The sequence below is a fragment of the Nannobrachium achirus genome (genome assembly GCF_963921795.1).
Source record: "Nannobrachium achirus genome assembly, chromosome: 1".
NCBI classification, from domain to species: Eukaryota; Metazoa; Chordata; class Actinopteri; order Myctophiformes; family Myctophidae; genus Nannobrachium; species Nannobrachium achirus.
In genome coordinates, this window is record NC_137810.1 from 40,568,811 (window position 1) to 40,584,654 (window position 15,844).

Sequence of the window (15,844 nt, forward strand, 5' to 3'; positions counted from 1 at the left end):
TTGCGGCTAGTTGCATTGGTGTGCACTGGCCTTAACTCATTCTGTGCCAGATGCCAAAATGGCTCCAAGGTAGCTGTGCCGAGATTTTGTATGTTTTTCTTTACTATGCAATGAAAAAAAATGATTTTTTTTTTATAATTCTTTTCCCACAGAAACAGACACAGTTGTTGTGATTCAGTGGCAAAAATAATTTTGTCAATCGGACAAATGGTTCCAGAGATAGAGCTGTTTGAATGAAAAAAAGTGTCCATCCACTAGAAAGGACACACATGAACACACATTTTCTCAATCAGCTAAACGAGGGAGCGAACACACAAACAGAGAAAAGCATCTCTCTGATCTCAGGTCATTTTGACATCTTTAACACCTTCCAAGCCCCGGCAGAACCCCCTGAACCCCGGTACTGCCGTGCAATCGGAGTTTTTTTTGTTGGCCAACCTTATTTTGATGGTCTAGAAGGCAGATCTCCTCCGGTCATTAACATGGAGCGATACGGGGAAAACAGCGATAATAAACAGCACCCAAAAATACAATCCGTCTTCTGTGCACGCACATCGATCTAATCCAATGCAATCCATTCATTCCGAAGGCTTGATTTCGTCTGTCGTCTGATGGAAAAAGACGAGAGGGTGCGCTAGCCAGCCTGCTCCATACAGATAACAAGGGGCCGTAATGGCCGCTCATGGACCCAGTGGCAGAGCCAGCCGATGACGTCATCACGTTTCTGACGTGATCCCATTGCGCAAGGTCTCTTAAAGAGACAGAGCACGGCCGGCAACTGTATTTTTCAAAAAATTATGATTAATTTCATAAATTATGGGAAAGTACGGGAATAGACGATCGGCTAATTGGTGGTCGAGGCAAGTACGGGCAAGTGCGGACGGCTTTGAAGGTGTAAAAAAAAAAAAAAAAAAAAATGTTTTTTTTTTCTTAATTTTTTTTCTATGTAAAAAACACAAAAACCGTCATAAGCCGTCATTGGCACACAGGGCTATTGGAAAAAACCCGTCATAAGCCGTCATTGGCACAGAATGAGTTAAGGGAAGTTCACACAAAGCACTATAGCGATAACTGTCGTCATAGTTGTGAACTCTGTCATCCACTTAACACGTTGCAAGCCGCGGCAGAACCCTCTGAACAGAGGTAGCGCCGAAGAAATAAGCCATTTATTTACAAACATGTTTTAAAAAAACAAAGCCCACATGATAACAACACGTACTGGAGTGCTCGACACAGCGTACATATTCATCCTGCAGAGGTCGGCGATCTTACTTTGGCGAGGCGGAGGGGAGATCAATTCCATTCGTTTACGTGCGGCGAAGCAGGGAAAGGAGCGATAGAGAAGCGGCGCCCGAACGTGATTGAAACCGCGATCCACGAACAGAGACAAAGACCAGCCATCTTGTTTGAGCTTCTTGCTGAGTTTCAACACTGGGGAGAGGATGAGGCTCCTCCTGGCCAGCCATCCATCCAGAATGTGAGTCAACGGCGTGGCCTGCTGGATATTAGGAGTATCACACCCAGCACCAGAAAATGACTGTCAGAGCATATTAACCCTTTCAGATCGCTCCAAAAAGACACAGAGAAGAATTTCCGATGTTTTTTTTTTTTTTTATTATAATTTATATCAAAAGTCCGGGAATAGACGGCGTGGCTGATGGGACCCAGTAGGAAGTCCGAGGGAGTACGGCCAGGCTTAGAAGGTGTTAAGCTAGACGTTTTTTTAAAATAATATCTTTAGTTATAAAAATAATCACGGTATAGACACGGTTATGAATTCAACACTGCAGTATGCATTACACAACCGCTGTATTGTGGTTATTGCACCCAGCCCTAAGTCCTCCTTCCTTAGATAACAACAACTCTAACATCAAAGCTGGTTTGTGCTTTGTAGGAACGGACGCACTGGAGTCCTTCCTACTCAACCATCAGAACTGAACCATTGAGGTTAAAGCCAATGTGTCTCCTTTGAGGATTGGCCGTAAATTAAAAAAGGCTGACCCTCACTGGTCTATTGCAATATATAATTTTGTATATACATATAATTGGTCATGAAAGAGTGCATGACGAGACGAACGATGAACCAGTTCTAATGCTAGTTGGCACTGTGTAAAAATGTTTGAAATGTTTCACTTTTCCTTTTCCTTCAACTCTGCTCTAGGGCTCATATTAGTATTGCTATTGCATATAGTTTGACTTAAAGGCATCGGATATTACACGTGTGGCTCAGACATTTACAACGGACAGCTTATATCAAATCGTCTCTGTCGGGAGAATCCTCATTATTATGTCCAACACTGTACAATTCAAAAGTTGCGAAAATAGCAGATCTGCTACTGTTGATGCTTTTGTGTGACGCTGTTGTATGATCAAGTAGAGCGTTAATTTATGATAAAACACAAAAAGTAAAAATACTTGAGATAAGAGGTTTCTTCCCGCCGGCAGCAACATGATCCTATTAAAGTTTAACTAGTCAGTCATATTAGAACTTATATAACTGTGTCCAATCAGGATTTATTACCCCATCATTCGTGCAAGTCGGCAGATGTTATTTCCGATACAGAAACAACAGAGGCACACTTGTTGAATCCAAGCTTAATTTATGTATTGGGACTGTTTTATATGTGTTGGTGTAACATTGCTTTGAGTGCTGCTGCCCAACGGGCTTTGCTCTCAGCCTGCACATGAATCCCCATCATGTGAGCAAACAAAAGAGGAATGTTTGTCTCTTGCTGAAACCCCTTCCAAAAATACTGCAGGGATCTGATTAATCTGCCGTCGGGCAGAAACCTCCTATCTCCATATTCTAACTTTTTGTTTTTCATAAATTAACCCGTTTAGAGACCTGAGGCCGATTCTAAAAAAGCATTCTAAATCCTGACTTACCTTTTCCGACATTGAAAAAATATTAATGTTGCTATACATGGCTAGGTAATGTTCCACATCTGACCACGTGTAATTTCTGATGTCTTTTTTATTCTAAATGTTATTTATTCAGAGCTTTATTACAGGTAAAACCATGCTAGAGATGGTGCCATTAGATTTCTCACTTTCTGCATGCTGACCTCTGGAGATGTGACTTCTGGGATGTTTGAGGATTTTAGCGTTTTCCTGTTAATTCGTAATAATGGGAGATCGTTGGGTTTCCTGTTTTATTGTTACAGCCTCACTGATGCTTCCCCCCCCCCCCCCCCTCACTGTAGAGGAGGCAGCTTAGCTAAAGCTAGCACATTATGCTATGAGACATTATGCTGCGTTCACACTGACCGATACAAAAGATACAAAGTGACACAGCATATCGTCTCTGTTGGGTGTAAATCTGATATGTTACTTTCCTGGATTCAAATTAAAAATTACAAGCTCAAAACAAGTCCCTTCACCGCATTACGAGCTTGTATATCTGCTATTTTTGATGCTTTTGTGTGACGTTGGGCATTAATTTACAGGGGGGGGGAACGCAACTAGTTAGAATATGTTAGAATATATAGATTTTGTAGCGTCGCTTTGTGTCTTCCAAGTCGCTATGGCTTCCGTTGAAAATGAATGGTAGCCTAAAGCTCTGTATCTGCCAGTGTGAACGTAGCATCAGGGTGGGAACTTATTAACACCAGCAAACAGCCAAATAAATGCTATACTCTTTCATCCAGCAAACAGCCAAATAAATGCTATATTCTTTCATCCGTAAATTATAGTTTTTCTTTGGCTGCTAAAACATTGACTGGTGCATTTCTGGAGCCCATGGGCCCACTGTGGTTTCGATGGAAGTTTCTCAAACTTTTACATTTCAAGAAGGTCTCCCCTTAATTCTGACAGTGTACAAATGGAACCTAACGGGTCCATTTGGTTCCATTTGTACACTGTCAGAGTTCCTAAAATCCACCTTCCGAACCACTGTTCTGGATAACACAGCACTGATGAAAGCCCTCTGTCGCCCCCTGTCTTCATAACACAGCACTGATGAAAGCCCTCTGTCGCCCCCTGTCTTCCAGATGCTGACATCAAACGCAGCGTTACCTCCAGCAGCAGGTCCTTCCTCAGCTCAGAGTCTATGTGAGTATCACCCTAGTGCTTTAGCCCTATTCTATACCTAGGCTATTTGAAAACTGCCGATCTACAAGCTCACAATGCGTTGCATCGTGATGCGTTGTGAGCTTGTAGATCTGCTATTTTCAAACATTTTGTACCATTACTTTTGGTGCTTTAAGTATATTTTGATGCCAATACTTTTACTCAAGTACATTTTCAATAAATTTTTCTGGAATTCTGGAGTATTTATATATTGCAGTATTAATCAAAAAAATAGTAAAATAATTGAGTACTTTTTCCACCACTGCTCATAACATACTGCATGCCGTAGGACTTGGCCATACACATTTCTTTAATCTTGCCTTAACCCATGAGTATGGTTGGTGTGGTTAAGTTAAGTCCTGCGATGTGTTGTGTTTGTGCAGCTCTCCGTTGTTCCTGCAGTCCATGCAGTCCAACTCTGCAGAGTCTGTGGCCATGGGTCTGCTCAGACAGTTTGAGGGCATGCAGCTCCCTGCTGCCTCGGAGCTCGACTGGCTGGTCCCAGAGCACGACGCTCCACAGAAGGTAGGCGCACGCACTCGCTCACTCAATCGCTCGCTCACTCACACTCTCTCTCACTCACACACTCACTCACTCACACACTCACTCTCTCTCTCTCTCTTTCACCTGCACGCACATACAGACGAGGGCTGCAACTATCGATTATCTTCCTAGCAATTATTCTATTGATTACTTTAATCAATTAATCAATACAAATGCAAATAAATGTTAACAAAAACTAAGAGTAATATAGCAAATTGAGACGTATCGAAATGCATTGTAGTATCGAATCATTAGCAGGTGATTTCATAATTTACTCGAATCGTGAGGCCAATGAAGATTGACGCCGCTGCTCTATGAAATATTGTCCAAAACTGTTACTTGTCAAGACTCAAATTCAAAAATAGCAAAAGTAGCAGATCGACAGTACAAGCACGGCTTGTATATCTGCTACTTTTGATGCTTTTCTGTGATGTTGTAGTATGATGGGTGTTAATTTACGAAAAAACACAAAGTGTTAGAATGTGGAGATAAGAGGTTTCTGCCCGACAGCAACGATTTACTACTATACACATCCGTGTACATCGTACTAAAACATATTTCTACACCCTGCTCCATCAGCTGCTGCCCATCCCAGACTCTCTGCCCATCTCACCTGACGATGGCGAGCATGCTGACATCTATAAGCTGCGGATCCGGGTGCGAGGGAACCTGGAGTGGGCCCCGCCACGGCCCCAGATCATCTTCAACATCCACCCTGCTCCCAAGTGAGTCCTGCACCAGGTTTTACCTGACATTCATATGAACCTCCACTTAACATGCACCGAAAGAAGAGTGTTCATTTGTAAAATGACGTGTTATTCTTTTTTAAGTTTTAAGATCAGCTAGCAGCTTCCTTAAAACATCCGGGACAACGCTGCTTCACACGTCCCAGACTCCTCTCCCTTTCTGGCTCCCAAACTGTGCAACAAATTCCCACTTGCAGTCAGAACTGCAGACTTAGAAAAAAATCACACTTGTGTGAACTGAGCGGTGGAGGCTGCGTGTGTGTGTGTGCGTGTGTGTGTGTGTGTGTGCGTGCGCGTGCGTGCGCGCGTGTGTGTGTATATTTGTGTGTGTGAATGTGAGTGTGAGTGTGCCTGGCCTGAACAGCGCCCCTCCCTTAACATGTGTGGTCAGAAAAGGTATAGCAGGCTACACCACAGGCTACATACAGACAGACACACACACACACATACATACATACACACACGGCCACGCTATGGAGACGGTGTGACCTCCGCTCAAAAAAGCACCAATGCACCATAGTGCCCGAATGTGGACAAATTCTGACCCGGTGTGCATGAGGTCATAGAGACACCATGTGTTCATTTATTGTCAGTTTTTTCCTTTAAGAGAAGTTCGTAGCACTTTCCCTAGCCTTGATAACCTTGCAGGCTTTATGCAAAGGTTATGATGTAATTTAGATAGCATGTTACCATTTAACCAGATGCCAGTTTTATTTATGACCTAGCATCCTGTAAATTGTACATATTATTTATTTTTTGATATCCTTATAATGTTAAGACTGATGGTTCTTAGCTTACCTATGAGGCAATACACTGTCTCTGTGCATTTGATCTACTGTATTACCTTACTGTATTACCTTGCTTACTGATAGTCGCTCTGGATTAAGAGCGTCCGCTAAATGCCTAAATGTTATGTTACAGTACAACAATATTTCATCCTTTTCATATGAATGTATGTAAATGAATGTCTCTCGTTCTCAGGAGGAAGATAGTTGTGGCCAAACAGAACTACCGTTGTGCTGGCTGCGGTACGCGCATCGACCCAGGTACAATCAAGCTCATGCATAGATGGACAGATGAACCATTTTATCACCAGGGGCCATAACAGAAAATAAGCCTTGTTTTATTTTTATGTTGTCCTTGCCAGTTCTGAGAAGGATGTAAATGCCCAAGAAAGTAAATCAGAACACTTATATTTATCTGACAGTGTTATCCTGAAGGCTTTTAATTGAGTAACAGTATTCAGGGCCAAGACCTCGACACCCAAGGCAAGGCAGTTTTATTTGTGTAGCACATTTCAACAACAAGGCAATTCAATGTGCTCTCACAGAACAGCAAGCAAAGGAAACACATTTATACAATAAAAATATCAGATACAGTTGCAGAAGAGAAAGAAGGTAACGAAATGTACCTCAATCAAAGGCAGCAGAAAACGGAAAGGACTTCAGTTGTGTTGAGAAATAAGAAATCGGAGTTTGTTCCAGATATGTGGTGCATAAAAACGAAATGCTGCTTCACCACGTTTAGTTTTGGTCATAGGGACAGAAAGCAGATTGTATTTTGGCCCTAAAAAAAACATTCAACGCTTTATAGACCAACAGTAGTATTTAGAAATCAATTCTTTCAACAGACAAAACCCTGTTCCTATCTCCTAGAGCATCACTGTTCTAGGTAGGGAGGCGGTATCGGTACTCGTGGTATCGGTACTCGCCCCGATACCGGCCTATTTTGCGGTATCGGTACTCGTCCGATACTGCTCACAAAGCACCCGAGTACCCTGTGTGTTCCGCCACTTCGCCTTTCTCTCTCTCTCTTAAAGTATCAAAAGTAAAAATACAAAATGTTTGAGCATAGCAGATCTAGAAGATCATGCACAGTACAGGAATTTCCATGGGCTAAACCTGAAAAAAAGTGAAATGTGTGGCAGTTGTGCCATGTTCTGGGAAAGCAGTGCAATTTAATGTGTTATATACAGCCAGAAAGTGAGGAACATCTGATAAAAAAAATAATATTGGTACTCGGTATCGGCGAGTACTCAAAATGAAGTACTCGTACTTGTACTCGGTCAGCAAAAAAGTGGTATCGGGACATCCCTAGTTCTAGGATAACTGAAAGCATCACTGTTCAGTCGGTTTTTACCCAATCCAAACCCATGGATCAAGGTTCTCAGTCGCCACCACTGATCAGTCATCAGGATTCAACAGAAGTCTTCCAAGGAAGCATGTTGTGCACCAAAAATAGCCTTTTTCGGTGCACCACACATCTTGTAGATACAGATAGGCTATTTGGGGATTTTAAGATGAAAGACTAATTGAAGTGTTCAAACTAGTAATTAAATAGATTAGATTAGAGTGTTTTGAATTTGTATGCATCTTCCAAGAAAAACCCTTTCTGGGCACATGGGTTTAGAATAATTTGAACAAAACAGCGTCATTCTGTGCTAACTTTTAGGAAACAGGGCTAGTGTGTGGGAGGTTTCACAAATTACATATTGGGCCTTGGACAAGTTTTCAGTCATGAGATTTTTATTTAGCTTCAAACTACACGGTTCCGAAAAAATCAAATTTGTTTCCGATTCCGTCCCATTCCGAATAAATAATCCAATGACAAAACCAAACCCGGATGGCCCCGTAACAATTTCGTCCGATTCTGTACCGTAACCTGTGAAATGTGTCCCGAAATTCGATTCTTTCCGATATTCCGAGAGACCGACCATTTTATGATTAAAGCTTTGAGAACAACAGTGTCAGAGGAAGACATGATTGTAGGCCGGTGTTTTCTAATCAGCCTGGCAGCTGGCTTGCCTTGCAGTATCGGTACACATGCATCGCGCAGAGTAGCTAAACTTCTTTTTGTGTTGCGCTGCAGTAATCTGATCCTAAACCAGCCTACAACATTGCACAAGTTAAACAGCACTTCATTGCGTTTCTCTCCTCATCAGTGCAGCGCGCTGCACACACAGTCACACAGTAGTACGGGTATTCTCTGATCCACTCAGCTAATACAGTACACATAATGATAGACAGACCTGAGTTCCGAGGCAATGCGATTCCGACCCAGGCCAGAGTGATTATGATAAAATGCAGATCAAATCGTGGATATTTAAATTTATCGTGAAATTATGCACTGGGATCAATTCACCTTTTATTTGCCGAGCTGCATATACGGTACCATTTAAACCCTCTATAATTGAAACGGACCTGGAAATAATTTGATACAGTATATTTTTTTCCATCGCAACATTTTCACATCGTCCCAAACCTACTTCAAACTATGCAAACCTCTCCCCATGGCTCTCTGCTTCTCTCCACAACAGACTACATCAAGCGGCTGCGCTACTGCGAGTACATCGGCCGCTACTTCTGCCAGTGCTGCCACGAGAACGCCCAGGCGGTGGTGCCCGGCCGCGTGCTGCGGAAGTGGGACTTCAGCAAGTACTACGTCAGCAACTTTGCCCGCGACCTGCTGAGCAAGATCGCCGGAGACCCCCTGTTCAACCCCAACGACATCAACAGTGGCCTGTACAAGAAGAACAAGTCTCTGGAGGCGGTCAGGGTGAGTGGCATTGGAAGACTGTTCCATGGTTTTAGGACTTTTAGGATAGATTGACAGATTGATCGATTGATTAATTGATTGAAGTATAGTATTTAGCTTTCTGCCTGCGATCAGTGCGATGGATACCTTCACATCAGTGTTTCCCAAACACTGGGTCGGGACCCATTTTTATCGTCCCGACCCATTTGTTTTGCATTTTCAGACATTAAAAAAAAAAAAGAAGAAAGAAAAAGTTTTGTTCTCAAACTCTTCGACAAACGAATAATAATAATGAGAATCTTGGGGTACATTGGACTGTATTTTCCATCCTAAAAAATCTATAGCTTCATGCTAATCTGGTTTAATGGTTGCTTTGAGTTCATTGAGTTTTCAACCTTGAAAAACACAGATGTATGTTTGAACAAGGCCCACGGCATCCTGAGAAAGTTGACAGAGCTGAAGCGTTAATATGTATGACTAGTCTTTAAGTGACATAAAGGTGGCCGCACACACACTGGTAAAGTGCTAAAGTGCCAATATTTTATTTTGGACTCAGATAAATGAAAACCAACATTTTGGCAGCTTACTGCCTTCTTCAGGGTACTGAAGATATCAACCCGAAATGTCCATAATAATATATTGGCACTTTGGCAACCAGTGTGTGCAGCCACCTTTATGACTCTTGAAGACATAGCATTCCTGTGCATTGTGGTTAATATGAAGGAACATGACAGTTGTTAGGTATCTCAGGTCATGTCAAGTCACGGATTGAATTTGAAGAGCTTCCTGGTTTGGGCGAATGAGTGCTGGACTAAATCAATGATTCATTCCTGCTGCCATATAGGTTCTGAGGGTCCAGCTCTTCCACATGAAGAACCTTTTCAAGACCTGTCGCCTGGCTAAAGAGTAAGCTGCTACATTTATTTACATACCTGTGAGTTTGTGTGTGTCTCTCTGGTTTTCGTGACTGTGCATCTGTTTGTGTATGAACATTCCTCCACAGCAGAATGTATGTATGCAAAGTATGTTGGTGACACAATCAATGAATGTTATTACTGGTATGAACTTGCTGTGTTTTCACATAATGGCTCTGTTGTTTGGTAATGTCTTGTAGCTGTCAAATCTAAATGAAATCAATCTTTATTTAAAGAGCACATTTAAAAACAATTGTACACAGTAAAAACAAAGCATCAACATATACTGTGCACCCACATACAGTAGCATAAAAAAACACATTCAAAATGAAGTAGATAAAAATAACTTCAGGTGTGATTAAAAACCAATGAAAAGAAGTAAATTATGCATTTATAACTCGCCTTTATCCAAGGCGCTTTACAATATACATTACATTCACCCATTCACACACATAGGAACACTTCGACACTAACTCTTGGGGAGCCCGGGATCGAACTGGGAACCTTCCGGTTCCCAAGCGGCCGCTCCACCTCCTGAGCTACTGTCGAAGTGAGTCTTAAGGAAAGATTTAAAAGAAAATCTTGGACTGACCACTTCTAATGGCGAGGGGCAGGCTATTCCAGAGCCTGGAAGCTGCAGCAGTAAAGGCGCAATCTCAGCCTGGTTTTGGGGACAATCAATGGGGTACTGCCTAATTCCTTGCTGTCTGTTACCCTGGTGCCTATTATCAAAGACAAAGCTGGCAAGGTTGGGAGCTTGGACAATTACAGACCTATTGCTCTTGCTAGTGTAATGTCCAAGGTCCTTGAAAGAGTTTTATTAGATCGACTTTCTTCTTTTTTTGATACTACTGACAATCAGTATGGGTTTAAGGCAAAACATGGTACTGATCTCTGTGTGTATGCTCTGAAAGAAGTCATTGAAAAATATAAAAGTCAGAATTCCTCTGTTCTAGTGGGGTTGGTTGACGCGTCTCGGGCCTTTGACAGAGTCAATCATCATAAACTGTTTTTAAAGCTTAAAGAAAAGGGTGTTCCTGATAGCATAATTCGCATCTTGTCATACTGGTATGCTAACCAGAGTATGCAGGTCAGATGGGGTAGTGGGGTCTCTGCTCCCTTCTCTGTTAGCAATGGCGTCCGCCAGGGGGGATTAATTTCGCCAGCCCTGTTCAATTTATATATGAACGATCTCTCTGTGTCTTTAAATAAGTGTAAAACAGGTTGTAAGATTGGGGACACCCTAATTAATCATTTTATGTACGCGGATGACCTGGCAGTAATATCTCCCAGTAGTGCTGGGTTTCAACAGTTGCTCGATGTTTGTACAGCGTATGGTTTATCTTTTGATGTCAAATATAACGCTAAGAAGAGTGTTGTCATGACCTGTAGGACGAGGGATGATAAAAATCTTTCCTTTCCATCTTTCTACCTCGCAGGCCAAGTGTTACCTGTATGTAGCAAAGCCAAGTATTTGGGACATGTCATAAATGACCAGTTGACGGATGATGATGATCTGTATAGGCAGCGACGAGCATTATATGCTCAAGCTAACATGTTGGGGAGGAAATTTCATTTCTGCTCTGTTAATGTGAAAGCTAACCTCTTTAGAGCATATTGTACTCCTTTGTATACCGCCCCCCTGTGGGTTAAGTTCAAGAAGACAAGCATGCATAAACTTCAGGTTGCCTATAATGACTGTTTACGTATACTTCTGAGAAAACCTAGGTGGAGCAGTGCTAGTGAGTTGTTCTGTAACCTGGGTATAAGCACTTTTCAAGCTCTTCGGAGGAATTTAATGTATAGATTTATGTGTCGTTTGAATGAGTCGCAAAACTCTATTATTGGGTTGTTGATCAACCCCTGCCTCAGTACTACCAGGTACCAGTCTCCTTTCTGGGAACACTGGTATGATTGTCTTGTGTATAGATGATGTTTTATTTATGATTCTGTACAGTTTTTATTTTAATTTTATTTTATGTGTTTTTATGTGTCTCGTTTTTAATGGACCCTGTGTCTTCTAAATAAAGTTGATTGAATGTGTTCAGTATCCTAACGGAGCGTTGTGTCCTCAGGGTGCTGGAGCAGTTTGACACCCTGCCAGGTCACCTGACCGAGGACCTCCACCTCTTTTCCGTCAATGACCTCACTGCCGTGCGCAACGGGGAACTGGCCCCCCGATTGAAGGAGCTGCACAAACTTGGTTCCACGCATGTAGCTGGCTGTGTGGTAAGATTACTGGCTGATTTTTGCACAATCACTTGTTTACGTTAAATGTGTGCCTAAACAACTCACAATTAAATAAATTCATTGTGTTCAAGGTATAGTATAAGTATAAATTGTAAAATAGAGAAAAGACATTAATACACCATACAGGCTTGTGCCAAAAAAACATCTCAAAATAAGGAAAGATTTATATTTATTAAAATGTTTATCTCCTGCTAACATCTACAAACGTACCTGTCCAACATCCAAGCCAACTTCCTCTGTAGGGACGAACATTTTTTCTTGTGTTTTATTATTTCTTTATTGAAATTGAATGAATGACTAAATAAATGGTAAGACCTCAAGGAAGGCACACAACAATAGTTTAAACCAACAAACAGCCAAGTATTACAGTTACAAGTGACAATTTCTGAACCTTGCTTTTTGTCCACTCATCCACCGATCCATGTCCCATTGTGTTCCTCAGCTGTGCCAGGCCAAGGGCTTTGTGTGCGAGTTCTGCGGCAACGACAAAGACATCATCTTCCCCTTCGAGCTCAACAAGTGCCAGCGCTGCGAAGGTGAGCCCTCTCTCCTGGTGGTCCGTGGTTTGGGAGGAGGCCCCGGGGGCCGCGGACCCTCGCTCATCCCCTCCTCCTGGAGGGACTGGAAGTTCCCCAGGCCTCGAAGGCTGGCTAGGGCCCTGTCCCAGGACAAGAAGGAGGGAGAGGGCGGGGAGGAGCGGGTAGACAAGGAGGAGGAGGGGGAGAGGGAGGAAGGGAGCAGGGATGTGAGAGAGGAGGAGAGTGAGGAAGGGGAGAGGTCGGGGGACACCGGCGGGGAAGGAAAAACGCAACGGAGGTTGACGTTTACAGCTCTAAAGTCTGGACGACTGGCCAAAGCTCTGTCCAGGAGTAAGGGAAGGGACGGGGAGGCGGTCGAGGAGGGAGATGTCGACACCTGGGAGGAGTTAGAAGCGTCGGAAGTGAGTGGAAAGGACTTGGAGGAGGAGAGAGGGAAGTATGAGAGCGACGAGGTAGAGAGGGAGTCGTCCGACGCGACCGTAAGTGGAGACGAGCGAGCGCCAACGGTAAAGAGCAACCTGCTGAAGCTCCTCCAGGTGGGCAGGGTGAGGCGGGCGACGCGCTCGACCAGCGACAGCGAGTCGCGAGGCAGCCTGGACAGTTTAAATGAACGAGGGACAGTGGGTAAGGAAGAGAGGAAAGGGGCGCGATGGAACCTACCGGGGATCGGCAGGCTAGCCAAGGGTCGCTCCAAAGGGGAAGGGTTAGATGTTGAAGGCACCGCGAAAGCGGAACATGCGAAAGGATTCGTAGAGTGGCAAGGAAAGGAAAACGAGGGCGAAGCAGAAGCGCCGGCAGAAAGGAGAGACGAGGGGACAGACGGTACAGAGAAGGGAGGAAACGAGAGTGAGGCGGCGAACGCAGAAAAGGCAGATTCAGTCACTGTAGTCAAAGCGGGAAGGTTTGCAGGCGTCACTTCATTCAAGATGCCCGTACTGAGCAACATTTTCTCCCGAGAAAAGGGCAAAAGGGACAACGACGAAAGCAGGGCGAGGGAAAGCGAACCGAACGCTGAGGGGGGAGGCGAAGAAGGAGAGGGGGAGACAGAAACGCAGAGCAGCTGGAGGCACCGCAAAATGCGCAAGGCCAGGAGAGTGAGTCGAGCCAGGAAGGTCAAAGGGCACGGGACAGAAACGGGAGGGGAGAAGATGGAAGACGATTGGGTGGAGATAGACGTTACTGTTGGACAACACAGTGAGAAAGATGAGGCTTAGTGACTGCAGATGTCCAAGGAAGACTCAAAAGGTTGGAGCAGGACTTATAATACAACCCTGTGGATAGAAGTGAAAACGGAAGGTTAATGTGAAGAGAGATAGTTGTTCCTTGTCTAGTTGAATCTTATAAGAAGCTGGGTCAATTCCAAGCGATGTTCTATTCTTTCTGGACTCCCAATGCCCTTGAGCAAGATGATGTACTGTGAACTCAACCTTTTCCTGCTCCGCTCATGAAATGGTAGAATGTAAAATGTAGAGTACATTTTAAAGTTTAAACATAAATGGAACACGGCCCCCCTGTCGTTACAAAGGGTGTGTGCTGTGTGTGTGGGTGTCGGTGAATAACAACTGGTTTTAAAGTGTCTAAAGATTGTAAACACAGTTGTTACCGTCAAGTCTGAACAGTTGCGTTTTACGCTGCCTGTTAAATTCCACAGTGATTCACACTCCGCTCTGTTACATTTGTTATAAAGCACATCGGATTTATAGTTGTGGACATTGTGCACTTCCTTGTGTGTGCATGTCTTCCTCTTTTCACCTTGTTGTTTGCACTAGTTTTTGTGACCTTGTTTGTTGGTTTCTATTACGGGTTAAAGCTCTCTCTTTCTCTTTCTCTTCTTTTGCTGGGAACTGAATTCTTGGCACCACAGTGGAGGTGATGGTTGTTTTTCCTGCTTGTTTCTGTTGGTGGAGTTGCACAGGTGGTGAAAGGCCTTTGTGTGTGCTTTTTTGTGTGCTGTTCTTTGGTGACGGGTATGTTTTACATAGCTTTTTGCATATGGCTTGTAAAACACAGCGACTGATACACATTACTCTAGCTAAGGCTGTGTAGGCCCTATCTTGAATTTCTTGGTATTTTTAAAACAGTGAAAATAGTCGATCTACATTCATTGACACTTTGTGAGCTTGAAGATCGACTGTTTGACTCTGTCTTTGTGTTGTTCCTGTGACGTCCTTAAGGGCTCGATATGATCATATTTATAGGTCATGTCTGATGCCAGAGATACAGTTTCGAATGAGGACAAGGTTCTCATTAACTGAAGCAGTTTAATGTTTGCTCTGGTCCTGAATTTCAATTTGGACACGTGCATGATAAGATACTTGTTATGCTGCCAGAATGGAATTTGACAATAGGTCTTTTGTGTGTTCATTTTGTATTTGTTTGTAGGATTTTTAATGAAGTAAGATGTTTGTATGGTTGTCTTTTTGTGTTTCGGAATGAATGTATTTATTGTTTAAGTTGTTTTATATACTTTTTTTGCTTATTGGTTGAGCTTCGTTCCTTGACTTCCTTCCTCATCTTTGTGTGATTGTGAAATAAACACCGTATTTTTTTAATTTGCCCATTTCATTTGTCATGTCGTTAATCTACTGTTTTACAATATGGAGATAATAGACATAACATTTACATACGGTTAAGGATTACACACTCAAAAGTCAATGAATGAATAATAGAGTTGAAACATTAGACCACTTTCACTCAGAGTGGAGCGAGTCTGAACTGGTTGTACGGGCGGTGCGCCACTCCTCTGCTTAACGTGAAGGTCTCTCCACCTCCACCTCCTCCTCCCCTCTGCCTCTCCACCTCCACATGCATCTCTTTTTATCTCCCTCTCTCGACTTACCCTCTTTAGTGATTGGATGCCCTGTTGTGACATCACAGTCTTCACGCCTCTTGCTCATTGTTAACGACCGGTTTCGTGTTGCCGGTCGGACCGGTTTGTTGTGGTGTGCGTGTGTGTTTGTGGTTGTGGTTGTTTAGGTTTTATAGCCAGGGAGGAGAGGAGGGCGTGATGTGAATGCCTGACTGACTGGAGTCAGTTCCCTTCCTTTCATGTCTGTCCTGAAAGAGAAGTGTCATTGAACCAGCGTTGACAATATTGAATTACTTTGTCATAGTTCGTGACCATGGTTTCATATCTTTTACACCCGACGGAGACGATGGAGTTCTGTGTTTTTACTGTTTACTTGAAGCTACGTATTGATGTCAGCAGCCACACTCCCTGTCTGTTGACTCTTGTTAAACTGGTTTCATT

The 15,844-nt window shown here is 43.2% G+C and overlaps 1 protein-coding gene across 2 annotated transcripts in view; it reads left to right on the forward strand.

Annotated features, from left to right (window-relative positions):
- rubcn (rubicon autophagy regulator) overlaps window positions 1–15,844 on the forward strand; it is a 54,697-nt gene that overhangs the window by 35,642 nt on the left and 3,211 nt on the right. For both annotated transcript variants that reach the window (XM_080736600.1, XM_080736601.1), the window contains 8 exons: window positions 3,990–4,050; window positions 4,452–4,593; window positions 5,191–5,336; window positions 6,339–6,403; window positions 8,674–8,912; window positions 9,736–9,797; window positions 11,881–12,034; window positions 12,498–12,591. In XM_080736600.1, the coding sequence (XP_080592726.1) occupies window positions 3,990–4,050; window positions 4,452–4,593; window positions 5,191–5,336; window positions 6,339–6,403; window positions 8,674–8,912; window positions 9,736–9,797; window positions 11,881–12,034; window positions 12,498–12,591 (963 nt within the window). The remainder of the gene's footprint in view (window positions 1–3,989; window positions 4,051–4,451; window positions 4,594–5,190; window positions 5,337–6,338; window positions 6,404–8,673; window positions 8,913–9,735; window positions 9,798–11,880; window positions 12,035–12,497; window positions 12,592–15,844) is intronic.